This window comes from Rhinatrema bivittatum, chromosome 12 (genome assembly GCF_901001135.1).
Source record: "Rhinatrema bivittatum chromosome 12, aRhiBiv1.1, whole genome shotgun sequence".
NCBI lineage: Eukaryota > Metazoa > Chordata > Amphibia > Gymnophiona > Rhinatrematidae > Rhinatrema > Rhinatrema bivittatum.
The window spans coordinates 83,642,746-83,663,836 of NC_042626.1; the positions used below are offsets into that span (position 1 = coordinate 83,642,746).

At 49.4% G+C, this 21,091-nt stretch overlaps 1 protein-coding gene across 10 annotated transcripts in view; it reads left to right on the forward strand.

Moving 5' to 3' along the window:
• Positions 1 to 21,091, forward strand: part of SNX11 (sorting nexin 11) — a 313,669-nt gene that overhangs the window by 118,411 nt on the left and 174,167 nt on the right. For all 10 annotated transcript variants that reach the window (XR_003852223.1, XR_003852224.1, XM_029573703.1 and 7 more), the window contains exon 6: positions 8,773 to 8,988. Coding sequence is in view for 8 of the 10 variants with exons in the window: in XM_029573703.1 (XP_029429563.1) it covers positions 8,773 to 8,988 (216 nt within the window). In the remaining 2 variants the exon portion in view is untranslated. The remainder of the gene's footprint in view (positions 1 to 8,772; positions 8,989 to 21,091) is intronic.

Below are 21,091 nucleotides of genomic sequence, written 5' to 3' on the forward strand. Positions count from 1 at the left end.
GTTTGCGCACCTCAGGCCTCTACAGAGATCGCTTCTATCCCGGTGGAAACCGCTTTCGCAGGACTATCAGGTGCTCCTCCCCCTGCCGCAGTTTGCCAGGAACAGTCTAACCTGGTGGATGGATCCGGAGAACTTGGCCCGCGGCATGTCTCTCGATCTGCCAAATTGGGTCGTGGTAACCACCGACGCCAGTCTTAGTAGGCTGGGGAGCGGTCTGCGACCGCAGCGCCACGCATGGGGACGTGGGTCCGCGGAGGAATCAAAGTGGTCCATCAATCGCCTGGAGACCAGAGCGGTCAGACTAGCGCTCCAGCACTTCCTGCTGCTCCTTCGGAACCGGGAGGTCAGGATCTTATCGGACAACGCGACGACGGTGGCCTATATCAACCGACAGGGCGGCACCCGCAGTCCGCAGGTCGCGCTCGAGGCAGAGATGCTGATGCAGTGGGCGGAGCAGCATCTGGACCGCCTGGCGGCCTCGCACATCGCGGGAGTGGACAACGTACAGGCGGATTTCCTCAGCCGTCAACTTCTGGATCCCGGGGAATGGTCCCTCTCCGACGAGGCAATGCAGCTGCTCGTCCGGCGGTGGGGATCCCCCCACCTGGATCTCATGGCGTCCGCACGGAACACCAAGGCGCCCCGGTTCTTCAGCCGCCGGAGAGAGCGAGGGGCGGAGGGCGTAGACGCTCTCGTGCTCCCGTGGCCGACCAACCTGCTGCTATACGCGTTCCCCGCCGTGGCCACTGGTCGGAAGACTACTCCGCCGCGTGGAGGCCCACCAGGGACCTGTGATCTTCGTCGCTCCGGAGTGGCCAAGACGACCTTGGTTTGCAGACCTGCTCCAACTGGTGATCGACGGACCCATCCGTCTGGGACATCTCCCCCGCCTCCTTTCCCAAGGCCCGGTATTTTTCGACCAGGCAGAACTCTTCTGTCTTGCGGCCTGGCTTTTGAGAGGCACTGCCTTCGGCGTCGGGGCTACCAGGAGGCGGTAGTGTCAACGCTGCTGCGTTCTCGAAAGGCTTCGACGTCGGTGGCCTACGTGCGAGTCTGGAATGTGTTCGAGCTGTGGTGTGCCGGATTGAACACGTGTCCCACGGAGGCTTCGGTTCCACAGATTCTTCAGTTTCTGCAAGCGGGGGTGGACAAAGGGCTTGCCTACAACTCACTCCGGGTCCAGGTGGCCGCCCTTGGTTCGCTCCTGCGGGACGGGGGTTCTCTGATGCAACACCCGGACATTCTTCGTTTTCTCAAGGGTGTCAAGCACTTGCGACCGCCGTTGCGAAATCCTTGTCCCTCCTGGAGTCTCAACCTCGTGCTACGGGCCATGTCGGGACCTCCGTTTGAACCACTGCGGAATGCGACGCTTAAGGATCTCACGCTTAAGATGGTGTTTCTGGTGGCTATCTGCTCTGCTCGGCGCATCTCGGAGCTGCAGGCCCTGTCGGGCAGAGAGCCCTATCTCCATTTCTCAGACTCCGGGGTTTCGATTCGCACTGTTCCCTCCTTTCTTCCGAAGGTGGTGTCCGCGTTCCATGTGAATCAGACGGTGGAACTTCCTTCCTTCTCCCCTTCGGAGCCGAGGTCTCTCCGACTACTGGACGTCAAGCGCACCCTGCGCCTCTATCTGGAGGCTACGAATGATTTCCGGACTTCTGACCATCTCTTCGTCCTCTGGTCCGGTCCTCGGAAGGGAGCTCAGGCCTCCAAGACGACCATTGCCAGATGGTTGAAGGCTGGCATTGCCGCTTCCTACATTGGGGTGGGGCGGACTCCCCCACCCGGTATTGTGGCGCATTCTACACGAGCTCAGGCAGCCTCTTGGGCGGAGACTCGCTCGGTCTCCTCTCAAGAAATTTGTAGAGCGGCCACCTGGAAATCGTTACACACGTTCTCGAGACACTATCGTCTACACCTCGCTTCTTCGGACACTTTGGGGAGCAGGTGCTACGAGCGGGTCTCGCAGGACCCCACCCGGTTTAGGGAAGCTTGGGTACATCCCACTGTCTGGACTGATCCAGGTACGTACAGGGAAAAGAAAATTATTACTTACCTGCTAATTTTCATTCCTGTAGTACCATGGATCAGTCCAGACGCCCACCGCATTTGGGTTCTAATTCCTGCTCGACTGTTTTCCTCTATGGGACGATGGTGCTTTCTGTCTCTCACGATTCCTCAGTTTTCCCTGTTTGTCACAGTTACGTTTGGGGTTGGCACGCTGACCTCCCGACCTCCCACCCGTTGGTGGGACGGGCACGGGTTTTGTTGTTTACGTTCTGCGGCTTTTGTTGCCGTTACTTTAAACTTGATCCAAATTGGGGGTTCTTTGTTTACTCGGGCTTTGATATACTCGATACTGAACTCTGCAGAGGGGGGTAGTAGTACTCATGGTGACGCCCCCTCGAAGCTTTGACTGACTCCATCTGCTGGATTGGGGACATAACCCACTGTCTGGACTGATCCATGGTACTACAGGAACGAAAATTAGCAGGTAAGTAATAATTTTCTTTTCACATTTACTCGTTCTAGAATTCTCATGATTTTAAACACCTCTATCACCTCTACCTCAGCCATCTCTTCTCCAAGCTGAACAGTCCTAACCTCTTTAGTCTTTTCTCATAGGGGAGCTGTTCCATTCCCTTTACCATTTTGGTCGCCCTTCTCTGTACCTTCTCCATCGCAACCATATCTCTTTTGAGATGCAGCGACCAGAATTGTACACGGTATTCAAGGTGTGGTCTCACCATGGAGCGATAGAGGCATTATGACATTTTCAGTTTTATTCACCATTCCCTTTCTTATAATTCCTAACATTGTTTGTTTGTTTGCTTTTTTGACTGCCGCAGCACACTGAACCGACAATTTCAATGTATTATCCACTATGACACCTAGATCTCTTTCCTAGGTGGTAGCTCCTAATATGGAACCAAACATCGTGTAACTATAGCATGGGTTATTTTTCCCTATTTGTATCACCTTGCACTTATCCACATTAAATTTCATCTGCCATTTGTATGCCCAATTTTCCAGTCTCACAAGGTCCTCCTGCAATTTATCACAATCCGCTTGTGATTTAACTACTCTGAATAATTTTGTATCTGCAAATTTGATTACCTCACTTGTCGTATTCCTTTCCAGATCATTTATAAATATATTGAAAAGCACGGGTCCCAGTACAGATCCCTGAGGCACGCCACTGCCCACCCCCCTCCACTGAGAAAATTGTCCATTTAATCCTACTCTCTGCTTCCTGTCTTTTCACCAGTTTGTAATTCACAAAAAGACATCGCCACCTATCCCATGACTTTTTACTTTTCCTAGAAGCCTCTCATGAGGAAATTTGTCAAATGCCTTCTGAAAATCCAAATACACTACATTTTATTTATTTATTTATTTATTTAACACTTTTTTATACCGACCTTCATAGTAATAACCATATCGGATCGGTTTACATAGAACAAGGGAATAACAAGAGCAATAAATAAAGTAAAAACCAATAGAGGAGAATAAGGCAAAGTTACATTTAACAAGGAGTAAAAAACTTGGAAGCTTACACCGGTTCACCTTTATCTACATGTTTATTAATTCCTTCAAAAAAGTGAAGCAGATTTGTGAAGCAAGACTTGCCTTGGGTAAAGCCATGCTGACTTTGTATATGTATATGTTCTATGATTTTGATCTTTAGAACACTTTCCACTATTTTTCCTGGCACTGAAGTCAGGCTAACTGGTATGATGGATGATTTTAATGATAGGTTACAAATTTTTACTAATAGATCTGAAATTTCATTTTTGAGTTCTTCAGAACCCTGGGGTGTATACCATTCTGTCCAGGTGATTTACTATTCTTCAGTTTGTCAATCTGGCCTTTCATATCTTCAAGGTTCCCTGTGATTTGGTTCAGTCCATCTGAATCATTACCCATGAAATCCACCTCCGGAACGGGTATCTCCCTAAAATCCTCTTTAGTAAACACCAAAGCAAAGAAATCATTTAATCTTTCCGCTATGGCCTTATCTTCTCTAAGTGCCCCCTCAACTGACTGACCCCCTCATCCTCACAGGCTTTCTGCTTCGGATATATTTTAAAAAGTTTTTACTGTGTTTTTGCCTCTACGGCCAACTTCTTTTCAAATTTTATCTTAGCCTGCCTTGTCAATGCCTTACATTTAACTTGCCAACGTTTATGCTTTTATCCTATTTTCTTCTGTTGGATCCTTCTTCCAATTTTTGAATGAAGATCTTTTGGCTAAAATAGCCTCTTTCACCTCCCCTTTTAACCATGCCGGTAATCGTTTTGCCTTCCTTCCACCTTTCTTAATGTGTGGAATACATCTGGACTGTGCTTCTAGGATGGTATTTTTTTTTAACCATGTTCACCCCTCTTGCACACTTTTTTTACTTTTGTAGCTGCTCCTTTCAGTTTTTTTCTGGTTTTCCCTTTTGAGAGTTTAGCACTAAAGCCATGGATTTGCTTACTGTCCCCCTTCCAGTCATTAATTCAAATTTGATCATATTATGATCACTATTGCCAAGCAGCCCCACCACTGTTACCTCTCTCACCAAATCCTGTGTTCCACTGAGAATTAGATCTAAAATTGCTTCCTCTCTCGTCTGTTCCTGAACCAATTGCTCCATAAAACTTTCATTTATTCCATCCAGGAATGTTATCTCTCTAGCGTGTCCCGATGATACATTTACCCAGTCAATATTGGGGTAATTGAAATCTCCCATTATTACTGCATTGTTAATTTGGTTAGCTTCCCTAATTTCTCTTAGCATTTTACTGTCCGTCTCACCATCTTGGCCAGGTGAACGGTAGTATACTGCATTCACTATACTCTTCCCTAACACAGAAGGGATTTCTACCCATAAAGATTTGTGCATTTAGTCTCATGTAGTATCTTTATCCTGTTGGACTATAAGCCATCCCAGACAAAAAGCGCCACCCCGCCTCCCAGATGCTCCTCTCTGTCATTGCAATATAATTTGTACCCCGGTATAGCACTATCTCATTGGTTATCCTCCTTCCACCGTGTCTCTGAGATGCCAATCAAGTCTGTCGTCATTCACTGCTATACATTCTAATTCTCCCATCTTATTTCTTAGATTTCTGGCATTCACATACAAACATTTCAAAGTGTGTGTTTTGTTTGTATTTTCATTCTGTTTTTTAATTGATAGGGATAAATTGGAATCTCTTAGCTCAGGTGAGTTTTTAGTTTCAGGCACTTGGACTACTTTTCTTATTATTGGAACCTCACTGTCGGGGTGCCCTAATTCTAATGCATCAATTAGTATCTTTTGAAGATATCTCCCTCCAAACCATGCACTGCTGAGCGACTGTCGGCTTTCCCCTTTGTTCTAGTTTAAAAGCTCCTCTATCTCCTTTTTAAAGGTTAGCACCAGCAGTCTGATTCCATCCTGTTTAAGGTTGAGCACCATCCTTCAGTTAGCTGGGTTCAAAAAAGGTTTGGATAAGTTCTTGGAGGAAAAGTCCATTAACTGCTATTAATCAAGTTTACATAGGGAATAGCCACTGCTATTAATTGCATCAGTAGTATTGGATCTTCTTGGTGTTTGAGTTATTGCCAGGTTCTTGTGGCCTGGTTTGGCTTCTGTTGGAAACAGGATGCTGGGCTTAATGGACCCTTGGTCTGACCCAGCATGGCAATTTCTTATGTTCTAAAAGACTCCCCCTTCCCCAAAAGGTTCCCCAGTTCCTTACAAAACGGAATCCCTCTTCCTTGCACCATCATCTCATCCACGAATTCAGACTCCGGAGCTCTGCCTGCTTCTGGGGACCTGCACGTGGAACAAGGAGCATTTCAGAGAATGCTACCCTGGAGGTTCTGGATTTCAGCTTTCTACCTAAGAGCCTAAATTTGGTTTCCAGAACCTCCCTACCACATTTTCTTATGTCGTTGGTGCCCACATGTACGACAACTGGCTCCTCTCCAGAACTGTCTAAAATCCTACCTAGGTGACGCGTGAGGTCCGCCACCTTTGCACCAGGTAGGCATGTTGCCAGGCGATCCTCACGCCTACCAGCCACCTGGCTGTCTACATTTCTAATAATCGAATCACCAACCATGACAGCTAACCTTGACAGCTGCCCTTCCCTCCTGGGCAGTAGCCCTGGGAGACACATCCTTTGTGTGAAAGGACAATGTACCACCTGGGGAGCATGTCCTTGATACAGGATCCTTTCCTGTTGCACCAGGTTGATGCTCTCCGATCATGAGACCTTTTTCCTCCAAGGCAGCACAAGGGCTGCCAGTCTGAAGTTGGGACTTGGGTACTATGTCCCTGAAGGTCTTTATATACCTCTGTCTGCCACAGCTTCTCCAGGTCTGCTACTCATTCTCTGAGAGAAGAAGAGCTTTGCATCGGATGCACACGTAAAACTTCTCACCGGCGGGTAAAATAAATCATACACGTGACAAGATGCAAAAGACTGGGAGACACCACCCCCCCCCCCCCCATATGGGGGAAGATGGTTATGGTCCCCACAGACAACCAGGTGGCAATGTTGTACATAAATAAGGAAGGAGGGTCCGGTTCATGGAGGCTCTGCCAAGAAGCCATATGCATCTTGGAATGGGCGGAAAGGGAGTCCATTGCATTCCAAGCGACTTATCTCCCCGGTGTAGGAAACTCAAGAGCAGACAGACTCAGAAGGATTTTCCATCAAACGTATGGGAACCCAACCAGGAGGTGCAGACCCTCTTTCAAGTGTGAGGCCACGGAAAACAGGAAAGTGCTCGTGTTCTGCCTTGTCTACCCCAGCAAGCACCATCTAGCACAGGATGCTTTCCTCATCTTGTGGAAGGAAGGGCTGCTATATGCTTTTCATCCCCATTCTGTTCATATCGAGGACCATCCAGAAATGCATCTGACAGAGCCGATCTCATTCTTATAGCGCCGGCGTAGCCCCGGCAACTATGGTACGCCTACCTAGTCCACCTATCAACCAAGCATCCAGTATCACTCAAGCACACTTGGAACCTACTATCATAGGACAGAGGATTCCTTTCTTTACCCCATGCGTTCCTCCCTCCATCTGACAGCATGGAGATTGAAAGGACAGTGTTGACATACCTAAACCTACCACTACCAATTGAAGATGTACTGGTGCCTTCCAGGAAGTACTCCACCAGAAAGAACTACCAAGCCAAGTGGATCAGACACTCAAAGTGGTGTGGAGAGCACAGAGTAGACCCTTTCTCCTGCCCTCTGGAACGCTTGCTGGAATACCTCCACTCTATACCTGGCAGGACTAGCAGCGGCATCTGTTAAGAGTACATGTCAGCGCTATCGCAGCTTACCCACCTCCCTCATGATGGCCTCCTGGTGTCATGCCACCCGCTCGTCTCCAGATTCATGTAGGGCATTCTATGGCTGCGCCCACCGGTTCAGAAGCCACCAGTTCTGTGGGATCTCAACTTAACCATTTGATGCTCCTGTCCTTTGAACCTCTGGACAGCAGTCACATGAGGTATCTCTCCTGGAAAGTCCTCTTCCTGGTCGCCCTCACCTCAGCAAGGAGGTTCAGTGAACTGCAAGCATTGGTCTACTATTCGCCAAACTTGGAGTTCCTCCACGATAAGGTGTCACTAAGAACTCATCCTTCCTTCCCTCCCCAAGGTGGTATCAGCATTCCACCTCAACCAGACAATCACCTTACTGACCTTCCCAAAGCCGCACAAATCCAAAACTGAAAGAAGGTATCTCACATTAGATTGCAGACGTGCCTTAGCTTACTACAAACGGCGCACACAGGACCTCTCAACTCTTGTCTCCTTCAACCGAACGTCTCCAAGAGAACCCTGTTGTCTTGGATCTCTCAATGAATCCTGTTCTGTTAAAACAGAAGATCAGAAACCCTGTTTACTTCACCAAAGGTCCGCCAAGTCAGAGCAATGGCAGCCTCCATCGCTCACCTAAGCAAGGTGCCTATCCAGGACATATGCAAAGCTGCCATGTGGTCATCGCTGCATACTTTCACTTCACACTACTCACTCAACCAGCAGGCTGTGGTGGGTCGAGCCATCCTTCTGGCAGGAACAACTAAAGAGATTGTCCGCAATGGCATACCAGGTTTAGCGCACCTCCTACAAGAACCGGAATGGACTGTCCTCAACTTTTCAGCTGGGGACTCCCAGGCAGCATGGCTAATTCAGCCTGCTTATCTGCGGGGGGAAAAAGCAAGTTTGATTATTATAAATGGTGTTTTCCGTAGATAGCAGGATGAATTAGCCAGCTAACCCAGCCGCCTCCCTGGACAGTTTCCTAACCGTGCAGTACAAGCTTGGATTACAGACTGAGGCAAGCTGGGAGCCGCGTGGGAGAGGACATACACAGGCGCACATAGCAGAGCTCTGTGTGCTTTGAGGAGCTCCGCCACCTAGAGGATCAGAGGACATTCCCCAGGCAGCATGGCTAATTCACCCTGCTATCTACGGAAAACACTGTCTACGGTAATCAAACTTGCTTTTCTTCTTGGAGGAGTGCTCTAGTAGTTAAACCATGGACTGGGAACCAAGGAAGCCAAAGTTCATTTCCTGCTTCTCACACTGACACGGTTTGTGATCTCTGGTAAGTCCCTTAATCTCCTATTGTCCCAGGTATCCATTTGGTTTATAAATTCTGTGGCAGGAATACAAGACTACTTATCACTATTGTACAGTACTGTGTGCATCTGGTATTAGTGAGGGCAGCAGTATGTTTTGTCTCTTCTCCAGTACTGTAATTCATTTCCTTTTCACCAGAGCTCTACAGAACATGGTGCTCCTCTCAGACAGTCGGCTGCATCTTTTTCTGCAAAGCCAGCTCTCGCTAGCAGAGATCGAGACTTGTGTTCAGGGCCAAGGCCCATTTACAGTCATTGAAGCCATCCTTACTTATGCCATGTCCAACCAAGGGTGGGTGCAAGAAGAAGACCCTCAGAACACCCCTCAAGTGACAGGGGTAGCCCATGCTGGCAGGTAATGTGTAATTGAGGCTGCCCTCTCCTGTACTCCTGACTTTCAGGGGCATGTGTACCAAATTTTCTCCCAGGACAAGCAGGATAGTAGTCCTCACAGATGGGTGACATCATCAGATGGAGCCCGGGACGGAATACTTTTGTCAAAGTTTCCAGAAACTTTGACTAGCATGCCCAGCATGCCACTAACACCGCAGCCACACGGGGTCTCCCTTCAGTCTCCTTTTTTCCACGGTGCTGTTGCCTTGCGATTTGTGGAGCTCTCATTTTTCCCTCATGGAAGAATTTCACCATTTTTTCTTCTGTTTCTCACCGCCTCTGAGTTTCCCATCATGAATAGATTCCTCTGGAATTCGGTAGGTACTTTTTCACGTTGTTGCAGTTGGTTCCCGAGTGTCTACTTCCCGGTGACCACCAGCCACCGACTGCACGCCGCCTTTTTCAATGGCGACTGGTATTAGGAAGTGCCCTGAATGTCCGTGGACGATGTCCATCACGGACCCACAAAATGTTTGCGTCATGTGTCTGGGGCCTTCCCACAATGTCAGTCGGTGTCCCAGCTGTGTTCAGATGACCCCCAAAGACTGGCGCGCCCACCTGGACAAGATGGAGCACTTGTTTGGTTCCAAGCAATCGGCTCCAACTCCAGTATCGGGTACGTTGAGTCACGGGGATTGATCTGACTTCAGGACCTTTGGTGCCCTGCCGCGATGATCAAGGGGCAGGAGATCGCCCCTCACCAGCATCGGGGCATTAGAAGGCTTCTGGATCATCTTCCTCTGTGCTGAAGGACTGGGCCGAGCAGCATGGAAAGCATAGACACTGGCACACTGTCTTCACCGTCCAGTGCCGGCACAGACACTGGAAGGACATCTGCCTCTACTGAACCCCCTCCAAAGAGGGCCCCATCGTCCTCCAAGCATGGGAGCCCAGGGAATTCCCCACAGATTTCGGTGTCAGGCACAGAGTCCCTGCGGACCCCCGTGGACGCTCCGGTGACTCCAAGCCTGCCGCCTCCTCCCAGGTCGGTGTTCACCGCACCCACATTAGAGTGGAGTTGGACCGCATTTATTTATTTATTTAGGGTTTTTATATACCGACATTCTCGATATACATATCAAATCAAGTCGGTTTCCATATAACAAAACTGTCGCCGGTAAGGCGTTACATTAAACATGGTAAAGGTAAAGGGAGTACATTAAACAATAGACAAAGTATTGAACAGAGAACGTGCAGCATAACATTAAACAATCAACAAATTATTGAACAAAAGAACGTAGATCAATAAATATTAAATATTAAACGTAAAAAAGATATATAAAATAAAATAACTATGGGAAGAGCATGAGCTAGAAGCTGATGCTTCAAGAGATGGTTTTTCATAGCAGGTGGGTGGACTGTCCAGATAAGGTCCTGAAGGTCCTAAGTGTATAAAGTCGGTAGTGGACTTTATATTGTGCTATTTTGCTCTTTGACCTGTGTCGAATTGTTTCTGCGATTCCGAATAGGCTTGTCGGAAGAGCCACGTTTTGAGGTTTTTCTTGAAGGTAAGATGGCAAGTTTCAAGACGAAGATCTGGCGGTAATGAGTTCCATAGGGAGGGCCCAGCAGTGGAGAGTGCTCGTTTTGCTAGCGAAGTTTTAATCGGGGGAGCATATAAAGAACCTTTATAATTATATCTGATAGGTCTTTTTGATGTGTGAAGGCGGAGTTGCGAGGTAAGATTTAGGTGAGCGCTTCCCATAATATCCTTGTGGATCATTGATAATGTCTTGAAGGTGATTCTAGCTTTTATGGAAGCCAGTGGAGGTAGAGCAGAATTGGAGTGATGTGGGCTCTTTTGTTGGTGTTGGTGAGTAGCCTCGCTGCAGCGTTTTGTACCATCTGTAAGGGTTTTATGGACGAAAACGGAAGACCTAGCAGAAGAGAATTGCAGTAGTCTAACTTGGACAGAATTATGGACTTCACTACTAAGCGGAAGTCGTTGAAGTGAAGGAGTGGTTTCAGATTTTTTAACACTTGGAGTTTGAAGTAACATTCTTTGGTTGTGTTGTGAATGAAAGATTTAAGGTTGAATTGATCGTCGATGCGCACCCCTAAGTCTCTGACTGAAGGTGAGTGGTTTAAGGGTGGTATTGTGGATTGTGTTGAGCTTTGGATGTTGAAGAGTGTGTGGTTTTCGTCAGGAGAGATGATGAGGATTTCTGTTTTATTTTTGTTGAGTATAAGGTTGAGGCTGGATAGCAGGGAATTGATGGATAGTAAGCAGTTGTTCCAATGAGCCCAGGTTTTTTGGAGTGATTCTGTGATGGGAAGAATTATCTGAATGTCATCAGCGAAAATATAGTGCTTTAGCTTGAGACTGGAGAGTAGGTGGCAGAGTGGAAGCAGGTAAATGTTAAATAGGGTAGGGGAGAGCGATGAACCTTGAGGTACTCCTCTGCTTGATTTGATAGGAGGTGATTCTATGTTATTTATCTTGACTTTGTAGGATCTATTTTCTAGGAATGATTGAAACCAACTATGAGCTTCTCCTTGGATTCCTATATCTGATAGCCGCTCGAGGAGGATGTCATGATTTACCGTGTCGAATGCGGCGGATAAGTCGAGAAGAGCGAGGAGGTACGATTGTTTTTTTTCTAGGTTCAGGAGGATGGTGTCAGATAGTGATGTTAGTAGAGCTTCTGTGTTTTGTGATTTCCTGAATCCAAACTGAAAGGGGGAGAGTATATTGTTCTCCTCCAGGTAATCGGCCAGTTGCTTATTGACGAATCTCTCCATTACTCTTGAGATTAGGGGTAGGTTGGCTATTGGGCGGAAGTTGGCAGGGTCTGTAGTAGGCAAGTTGGGTTTTTTTAGTAATGGTTTCAGAATGGCTATTTTCAGTTGTTCTGGGACCTTTCCTTGAGTTAAAGAGCAGTTTATGATGTTTGCTAATGCTTTGGAGATGGTGTTGGGAATAGATAGTAAGAGCTTGGAGGGAATGGTGTCCAGTGGGTGAGAGGATGGTTTAAGTTTATTGAGGATGTTTTCAATTTCCAGGGATGATGGGGTCTCGAATGCTGATAAGCTGTATTTTTTGATGTGTGTCGGAGTGCTGGGAGGTGTTGCTGTCAGAAGTTGAGTGGAGGTTGTGATAGAGGTGCTCTGGGGTGTAGTTGCTGTCGGCTGTTGGGGTGTTGTTGCTGTCAGCTGTTGGGTTGAGATAGTTGGGTTGAGATTGGCGATTGGCTTGAGGAGGTTGGTGATCTTGTTGTCGAAGTAAATTGCTAGTTCCAATGCTTTGTCGGCTGCTTGTTCATCTGGGATGATAGGTGGAGAGGGTTTTGTAAGGGATGATACAAATGAGAATAAGGCTTTGGCGTCGAATGCGAAGTTATGGATTTTTTTTGCATAAAAGTCTTTTTTAGCCTTGAGGATAGCCAATCTGTATGTGTTGAGGAGGGATTTATAGTTTAGCAATGTGGTTGTGGATGGAGATTTGCGCCAGTTGTTTTCCTTTTTCCTAAGTTCTTGTTTCAGAGTTTTTAGAGTCGGAGTGTACCAAGGGTGTCTATTGGCTTGTGGTGGTTTCAGAGATTTGGTGATGGATGGGCAGGATAGATCTGCGACCTCGTTTGTTATCGTAATCCAGGAGTTGATCGCTGATGCTGTGTCTGTGAGGTCCAGTCGGTCGAGTTCTTTGGTGAGCACTTTATTAAGATTGTCAATGGAGCAAGGTTTCCTGTATTGAATGGTGGTTGCTGGGTGGCTAAGACGAGGTTGGTCTTTGATTTGAAGTTCGGCTGAGATGAAGTAATGGTCTGACCATGGGACCGGGAACGTGGCATGGTTCAACAGGCAGTGCTAAATGCCTTCCAAGGTCTCCAGCAGCCACCGATGCCGGCCCCCATACCGGCACCAGAATGGGCGCCCTCCATGTTGGCGCCTCTGCTGGAAAGGCTGGACGTGCTGCTCTGTGCCTTACCGACGCAGCCCGTACCACTGGGCCCTCTGGTGCCCTGTCCGCCACTGGTCCCTCCCCCTGTCACGATCCCGATTCCAGGCTCCTCGGAGGAGGAAGATGCGGCTCCATGCCCACCTCCACGGGCAGTGCCGTCAGTGCCCCGCCATTCATCACAGGTCCTGGGGCCCTCTATGCCGGCGCAACTGCTGTCTGTTCCCCCTCACCGACCATCAGTGCCTGCGCCCCATGGTTTGGGTTTAGGCCTTCCTCCTCAACCCATTCCATTTAGTGGTGAGGAAGAGAGGCCCCTTATGACCCTTGGGGAGATGCCTCTTCCAAGCATTCCTCGGAGGCCTCTAAAGACCTCCTGTCAGAGCCTTCTCCCCCAGACGAGAGACAGTGCTTGCCTCCTGAGGACTTACCTTTCCCGAGATTTGTGCGGGCGATGGCGGAAACCATTCCCTTCCAACTTTTAACGGAAGAGGATGCCCGCCACAAGATGTTGGAGGTGCTCCAATTTGTGGACATCCCTAAGGAGGTGGTGGCTGTCCCAGTACATGAGGTCCTCCTCTACCGACTCTGGGAGCATCCGGGTTTTGTGGCTCCAGTCAACAGAAAGATGGATGCCATCTATTTAGTGCAACAGGCCCTGGGCTTCTAGAAGAGCCAGCTGCCTCACCAGTCAGTGGTAGTAGAATCAGCCCAGAAAAAGGCCAAGAAAGCCCGCCCTCACTTCTCCGCCCTTCCGGGGAAGGACTACAAAGCCTTAGACGCTCTAGGCCGGAAAGTTTTTCCAAAGGGCCATGTTCATCGCCCAAATAGTGGCATACCAGTTGTACATGAACTAGTACAACCGAAAACTCTAGAATCAGGTCCAGGAGTTCGCTGAGGGCCTCCCGCAACAGTTCCAGGAGGGCCTGGAATCCATTGTCCAAAAAGGATTTGAGGCCGGTAAGCATGAAGTGAGGGCAGCCTATGATGTCTTTTTTTTGAGACAGTGGCAAGGGTCTCAGCGGCGGGCATTAGTGCCCGATGATGGGCCTGGCTGAAAGCCTCCGACCTCCATCCGGAGGTCCAAGACAAACTGGCCAACCTCCCCTTTACAGGAGAGAACCTGTTTGGGAACAAAATCTGGGACACAGTGGCCCAGCTCAAAGATCACCATGAGAACCTGCGCCAGCTGTCCTCTACCACCTCAGTCCCCTCTTTGGCGACCCGCAGGGTGCCACGTAGAGATTCCAAGAAACCAATTTACAGGCAACGGAGATATTACCTTCTGGCCTCATGCGCTCAGCTGGCTCGGGCTGCCCCAAAGGGCCACCCCTGCCAATAAGAGGGTACCTCAGGCTCAGCCAGCCCCCGCAGCCTAGCCCTGCAGCTGGCTTTTGACTGGCACAGAGAGAGCAGCAGCCTAACCCAGTGCCCGCACCATCTGACCCACCAGTGGGGGGCCGACTCTGCCTATTCACAAAAAGCTGGTCCCCCAGGAACCGCCTGAACCTTCTCAATGTTCCCCCAGACTCCCCTCCCTCTCCGGCATGAAGCATTGTAGAACACGCAATGACCCTTGAGTTAGAACTCTCGGCCCTGCTATGGTCCAAAAACGTAGAACCGGTCCCCCTGGCTCAGTGCGGCCAGGGTTCTACTCCAGGTATGTTCTCATTCCAAAGAGAACAGGTGGCCTCAGTCCCTTCCTCGACCTCCGGGCCTTAAACAAATTCCTTCGGAGACAGCAATTCAAAATGGTATCCTTGGGCACCTTACTCCCACTTCTTCATCAAGGGGACTGGCTCTGCTCTCTTGATCTACAGTACACTTAGGCACATATCGCCATCTTTCCGCCTCATCAGAAATATCTGCGTTTTGTCTTAGACCAGTGGCATTTCCAGTAAAGGGTTCGTCCCTTTGGGCTCGCCTCCACACCCCGGGTCTTCACAAAGTGCCTGGCAGTGGTGGGTGCACATTTGCGCCGGAAGGGGATGCATGTGTTCCCATATCTGGACAATTGGATCATCGGGAGTTCTTTGAGGGAAGGAGCCCTTCAGTCACTGAACGTGATGGTGGGGCTTCTCCAATCGCTGGGTTTCCTCATCAATTTCCTAAAATCGCAACTAATGCAGTCCCAGCGGCTCAGTTTCATCTGGGTGGATCTGGACACCACGGTGGCCAAGGCGTTCCTTCCCAGGGATCACATAGCTACCCTGGTTGGGTTAGCCAGGTCCATTCATTGCTGGCAGACTGCCTCAGTCTGCCTACTCCTGAAGTTGCTGGGTCATATGGTATCGTCGGTACATGTCACCCCAATGGCCGGCATGGCCATGAGGGTTACGCAGTGGACTCTGCGGTCTCAGTGGCACCAAGCCTCTTGAGAACTCCCTACACTAGTCCAGATAACTGAACCACTTCAACGCTCCCTCACCTGGTAGGTGCAAGAATCTGACCTGAGCAAGGGACTTCCTTTTCAGCACCCGGCTGCTCAAGTGATCCTGACCACAGATGCCTCCAACTTAGGCTGGGGGGGGCCCATGTCAACTGCCTCCACCCGCAAGGGGGGTGTGGTGAAAGCCCGAGGCGAGATGCCAGATAAATTTGCACTCTATGCATTTCAAGACTGCCTGTCCAACAGGGTTGTCTTGATTCAGATGGACAACCAAGTGGCCATGTGGTACGTGAACAAACAGGGGAGCACAGGTTCTTATCACCTCTGCCAAGAGGCAACGCAGATTTGGGCCTGGGCCCTGTCACGTTCCATGCTTCTGGGCGCAATCTACCTGGCAGGGATGGAGAATGTGGTGGCAGACCGCCTCAGTCTGACATTCCACCCCCACGAGTGGTCCCTGAACCCCTCTGTGGCGGACAGGCTCTTCCGCCGGTGGAGGTCAGCCAGACATGGATCTCTTTGCGTCCTCGCAGAACCACAAGGTGAACTGCTGGACCAGCCATGGATGCTTTCGCCCACTCCTGAAGTGCGGGTCGCCTGTATGTATACCCTCCGATTCTGCTCATAGGCAAGATTCTCGTGAAGCCCTGCATTGGCCGCGGCAGGTCTGGTTTCCAATCCTCCGTGACTTGTCTGTCCAGGAGCCCATCCACCTGGGCACCTCGCCTGACCTAATCACACAGGATCAGGGCAGACTGCACCACCTGAACCTCCGGTTATTGGCCCTCATGGCCTGGATGCTGAAAGGCTAGTACTGCAGTCCCTCAACCTTTCGGACATTCTCTCAAATCCTGGTAGCTTCATGTAAGCCTTCCACGCGGAAGTCCTACCCAAGCGAAGTGGAGGAGGCTGTCGTCCTGGTGTGTGGAACAGGGTCTTGACCCTCTCTCACTTTTCCCACACCTAGACTTTTGGGCTACCTCTGGCGTTTCTCGGAGTCTGGGTTACAGACTACCTCAATCCAGGTACATCTGAGTTCCATCAGTGCCTGCCACCGCGGAATGGGTGACACTCCGATCTCAGTGCAGCCCTTAGGGGCACTTCATGAGAGGCTTACTTCAACTGAAGCCTCTACTACGTCATCCAATTGTGGCCTGGAACCTCAACATAGTGCTGGCGTGGCTCATGCGGCCTCCGATTGAGCTTCTGCGAGTTGAAGCACCTCACCTGGAAGGTCATCTTCTTAGTGGCAGTTACTTCTGCTTGCAGCGTCAGTGAGCTGCAGGCCCTAGTGACCTATCCGCCTTATATGAGGTTCTTCCATGACAGGATGAATTCGCAACACTATTCTATGTGACTGATTTCCACCTGAATCAGTCCATCATGTTGCCCACCTTCTTCCCAAGGCCACACTGTCACCCAGGTGAGCGGGCTCTGCACATCTTGAACTGTAAGCGTGCCCTCGCTTTTTATGTAGAGCGCATCGCAGCCCACAGGTAGTCCACCCAACTCTTTGTCTCCTTTGACAAGAGTAGACTTGAAGATGCGGTGGGCAAGCAGACCCTGTTCAATTGGTTGGCGGACTGTATCACTTTCTGTTATGAGCAAGCGGGCCTTCTGCACGGAGGCAGAGTGAAAGCGCACTCAGAAAGGGCCATGGCAGCATCAGTAGCCCACTTCCGGGCAGTCCTTGTTGCTGAAATCTGTAAGGCCGTGATGTGGAGTTCCCTCCACACCTTCGCAGCCCATTACTGTCTCGACAAGGATGGCCAACAGGACAATGTCTTTGGCCAGTCTGTCCTCAATAACCTATTCCAAGTGTGAGAACCCAGCTCTCCCTACCTAGGGCCCAGTATGAGGTTCAGTCTGCCCCGTTGTCAACAGCATCCCTGTTGTGCCTGTTGCACTGGGTAGCTGTTGGCCCAGTGTGTTCCGGGGGCAGCCTGCAGCTTGGTATTCACCCATCTCTGAGGGCTACCATCTTGCTTGTGCTGGGAGAAAGCAGAGTTGCTTACCTGTAACAAGTGTTCTCCCAGGACAGCAGGATGTTAGTCCTCAGGAAACCCACCCACCCCCCCATGGAGTTGGGTTCATCTGCATTTTTTATTTTATTTTTTCGCTCATTCTTTTCTGCATTGATACGAGACTGAAGGAGTACCCATTGTGGCTGCGGGGTTAGTGGCATGCTGGGCATGCTCAGTGTGCCAGTCAAAGTTTCTAGAAACTTTGACAAACATATTCCGTGCCAGGCTCCATCTGATGGTGTCACCCATCTGTGAGGATGAACATCCTGCTGTCCTGGGAGAATACCTGTTACGGGTAAGCAACTCTGTTTTCTCACAGTTTGTGTCTATGGGAAAAAATTCTTAATACATATAGTCCTATTGTATGAAAAGAGATTGCAAGGGTAATCAAGAAAGCAAGTACCAAGCAATTAAGAGAACAATTGTTACAGTGCGTGGGCATCCTCTTTGGTTGATTGTCCAGCCAGATGTTTCTGCTGTAGGAGGTTTAGAGTGGAAAGCTCTTGTCTGCAGCTAGTAAAGCAAAACTGCTTACCTGCTCTCAGAGGGTAGTATGTCAGTTCTCGCACATGGGGTGCCATCATCCAACAAAGCCCAGTATGGGATGATTACTTCAAAGCTTATGGAAACTTTCACTATACTCCACGGAGCACATATGGCCCGACTTGTCACTGCATTGCACCAGGCCCCTTCAGTCCATTCAAAGCTTTAGGGACTGGAGAACCAACTCCAAGGGGAGATGGGAGAGTTTTTCTTGAGGACTGACATCCTGCTGTCCTTGGAGAATACCTGTTACAAGTAAACAATTTTGCTTTCTCCCAGGACAAGCAGGATGGTAGTCCTCACATGTGGGTGACGTCACTGGACGGAGCCCTATCACGGAAAACTTTTCTGTCAAAGTTTCTAGAACTTTTTTGACTGGCACACTGAGCATGCCATAATCCCTGTAGCCACAGGGGTCTCCCTTCAGTCTCTCTTTTTTTTTTTTTTTTTCCTTGCTGCAGTTTGCCTCGTGGTTAAGAGCTCTGTGAGAATTTTCTCACCATTTTTCTCATGGAAAAAACTTGAAAATTACTTCATTAAAAAGTTCCCTCATAGGGGTCTCCCATCGTGATATTGTTTTTCATCGCTCGGTGAGTAAAATTCACTGTTCCTGGTTGGTTCCTGCCCCTACCTTTTTTGGTGTCCGCAGGCCATCGACTGTTTTTGGGCCCAGCCTCTGCCATCAGGTTTCCGAAAATGTCCGGAATGCCCCCATACCATGTCAATTACCGACCCACGTGATGATTGTGTGCTGTGCCTCTGCTCATCACACGATGTTTCTCACTGCCCAAGTTGTGCCCAGATGACTTCGAAGGGTAGGCGGGCTCGCCTCGACAAGATGGAGACCCTGTTTAAAATCAAGCTGACTCCATTGACATCCACCCAATCGTCACTGACAGGAGCATCGAAGAAATTAGTCATCAAACCTCGCCAGAAGCACCAGGGCAGCGGTGACTGTCCGTCATCGACTCGGTCTAAGGCATCTTTATCATCTACCTCGGTGGTGGAGAAAGACCGGACCGAGCACTGAGGGAAGCACTGAAACCGGCACAGACGCGAGTCTACTCCCGGTGCTGGCACAGACACCGCATCAGCCTCGATGGCTATCAAGCTGTTTGCGAAGAGGTCACAGGTAGAGGAGCCTTTAACACCCTCTCCACCTGAAAAACCAAGGCAATCCCCAGCGATATCGGTGCCGGGTACTGAGCCCCCTCAAGTCCCTGTGGATGTGCCAGTAGTACCTAGCCTGCCACTCCCTGTGGCTGCGATATCTATCTACACCAGCTTTCAGGGAGGAACTGGACAGTTTCATCCGCCAGGCAGTGCTTGATACATCGATGGATGTAAAGTTGATTTACATCCATCGATGCCAGCCCCCATACCAGCATAGACACCAGAGCCATCAATATTTGCACTGTTGCTGACCAGACTGGATACACTCATCTGTGTGCCCTTCCAACACAACCCGGGCCACTGATGCCAACGCAACCCGCAAAGCCTTTGAAAGCCCTGATTCCCATTCCGGGGTCCTCAGGCCACAGACTCCAGTCCCCTTTCACTGATGCCAGAACTGATGCCTGGTCCATCAGGGCTCTTGGGACCGAGAAGCCCTCGATGCCTCCGGTGCCGCTGAAACCCACATCGGTGCCACCGCATCTTCCATCGAGGCCATCGAAGGATCCATCGGTGCCAACACTTCCTACAGTACCAACCTTCTTCCCTCCATCAGGATCTCGACTAGAAACCTTTTCTGACACATGGGAAGATGACACCAACACATCCATGGAGGATATCTTATCAAACCATCTCCCCCAGAAGTTCTCTCCTTTGCCAATTTTGTTAGGGAGATGTCAGAGACAATCCCCTTTGATCTGATTACAAAGGAGGACACACGCCATAACATTGGAAGTTCTCCAATTTGTTGATGCTCCAAAAGATGTCATGGCTATCCCTGTACACGAAGTGCTAGTGGATCTCCAACATAGTCTCTGGGAGCATCCTTGTGCTGTGCAGCCAGTAAATAAGAGGACAGATTCAACTTATCTGGTCCAACAACTACCCCATCAGTCAGTGGTAGTTGAGTCTGCACAAAAGGAGGCCAGAAGACTATGACCACTCTCCAACACCTCCTGGCAAAGACCAAAAATTCCTTGATATCTTGGGTCGCAAGATATTTTAGGGTTCTATGCTAGTGTCACGAATAGCTGCATACCAACTTGTATGACACAGTATCAAAGGAATCTCTGGAAGCAGTTTCAGGGAATAGCAGACTCTCTTCCCCAACAATAGCAAGATAGTCTCCAACGCCATACTACAGAAAGGCCTTGAAGCTGGGAAACATGAGGTCGTGCTGCTTACGACTCCTTTGAAACAGCTTCTTGCTTATCGACGAAGGGAATCTGCACTAGGAGGTGGGCCTGGCTAAAAGCATCTGACTTGAGACCTGAAATCCAAGACAAATTTGCTGATTTGCCATGTACCAGCGAAAACCTATTCGGAGACAAGATACAAGACGCAGTGGCTCAATTAAAAGACCATAATGAGACCCTGTGACAATTATCCACAGTTACTACCGAGGCCCCTTCTTCTTCAAGAAGATCCACTAGAAGGGACCATAAAATGATTTTCTATCACCCACGCAGATACTACCCACCTGCATCTCACGTGAGGCCAACTAGGCCGTCTCAGAGAACATATCCTCGACAGCCCAAGACATCCAGGCCTCAGCCACCACCGCAAACAGGCCAAGCCTCTGGATTTTGAGACCTATCCAGAGGACAGCAGCCGCTCCACAAATCCAGATTTGCCAGTAGGAGGTTGAATTCACCATTTCATAACAAACTGGCTCAACATTATCACAGACCAATGGGTAATATCCATCATAACCCAGGGATACAATCTAAACTTCCTCATGGTACCCCCGGACTTGCCACCCAATCCACTGTGGATGCAGAAAGATCACACAAGTCTTGTAGAGTCAGAACTGTCCACCCTTCTGGGCGCCAGGGCTGTGGAACCTGTGACCCGGGCACAGCAGGGCAGAAGGTTCTATTCCTGCTATTTTCTCGTTCCAAAGAAATCAGGCAGCCTCCACCCCATCTTAGACCTGGACAATCTAACAAATTTTACGAAAAGAAAAATTCAGGATGGTGTCCTTGGGCACTATGCTTCCCCTTCTGCAAAAAGGAGATTGGTTCTGTTCTCTGGATCT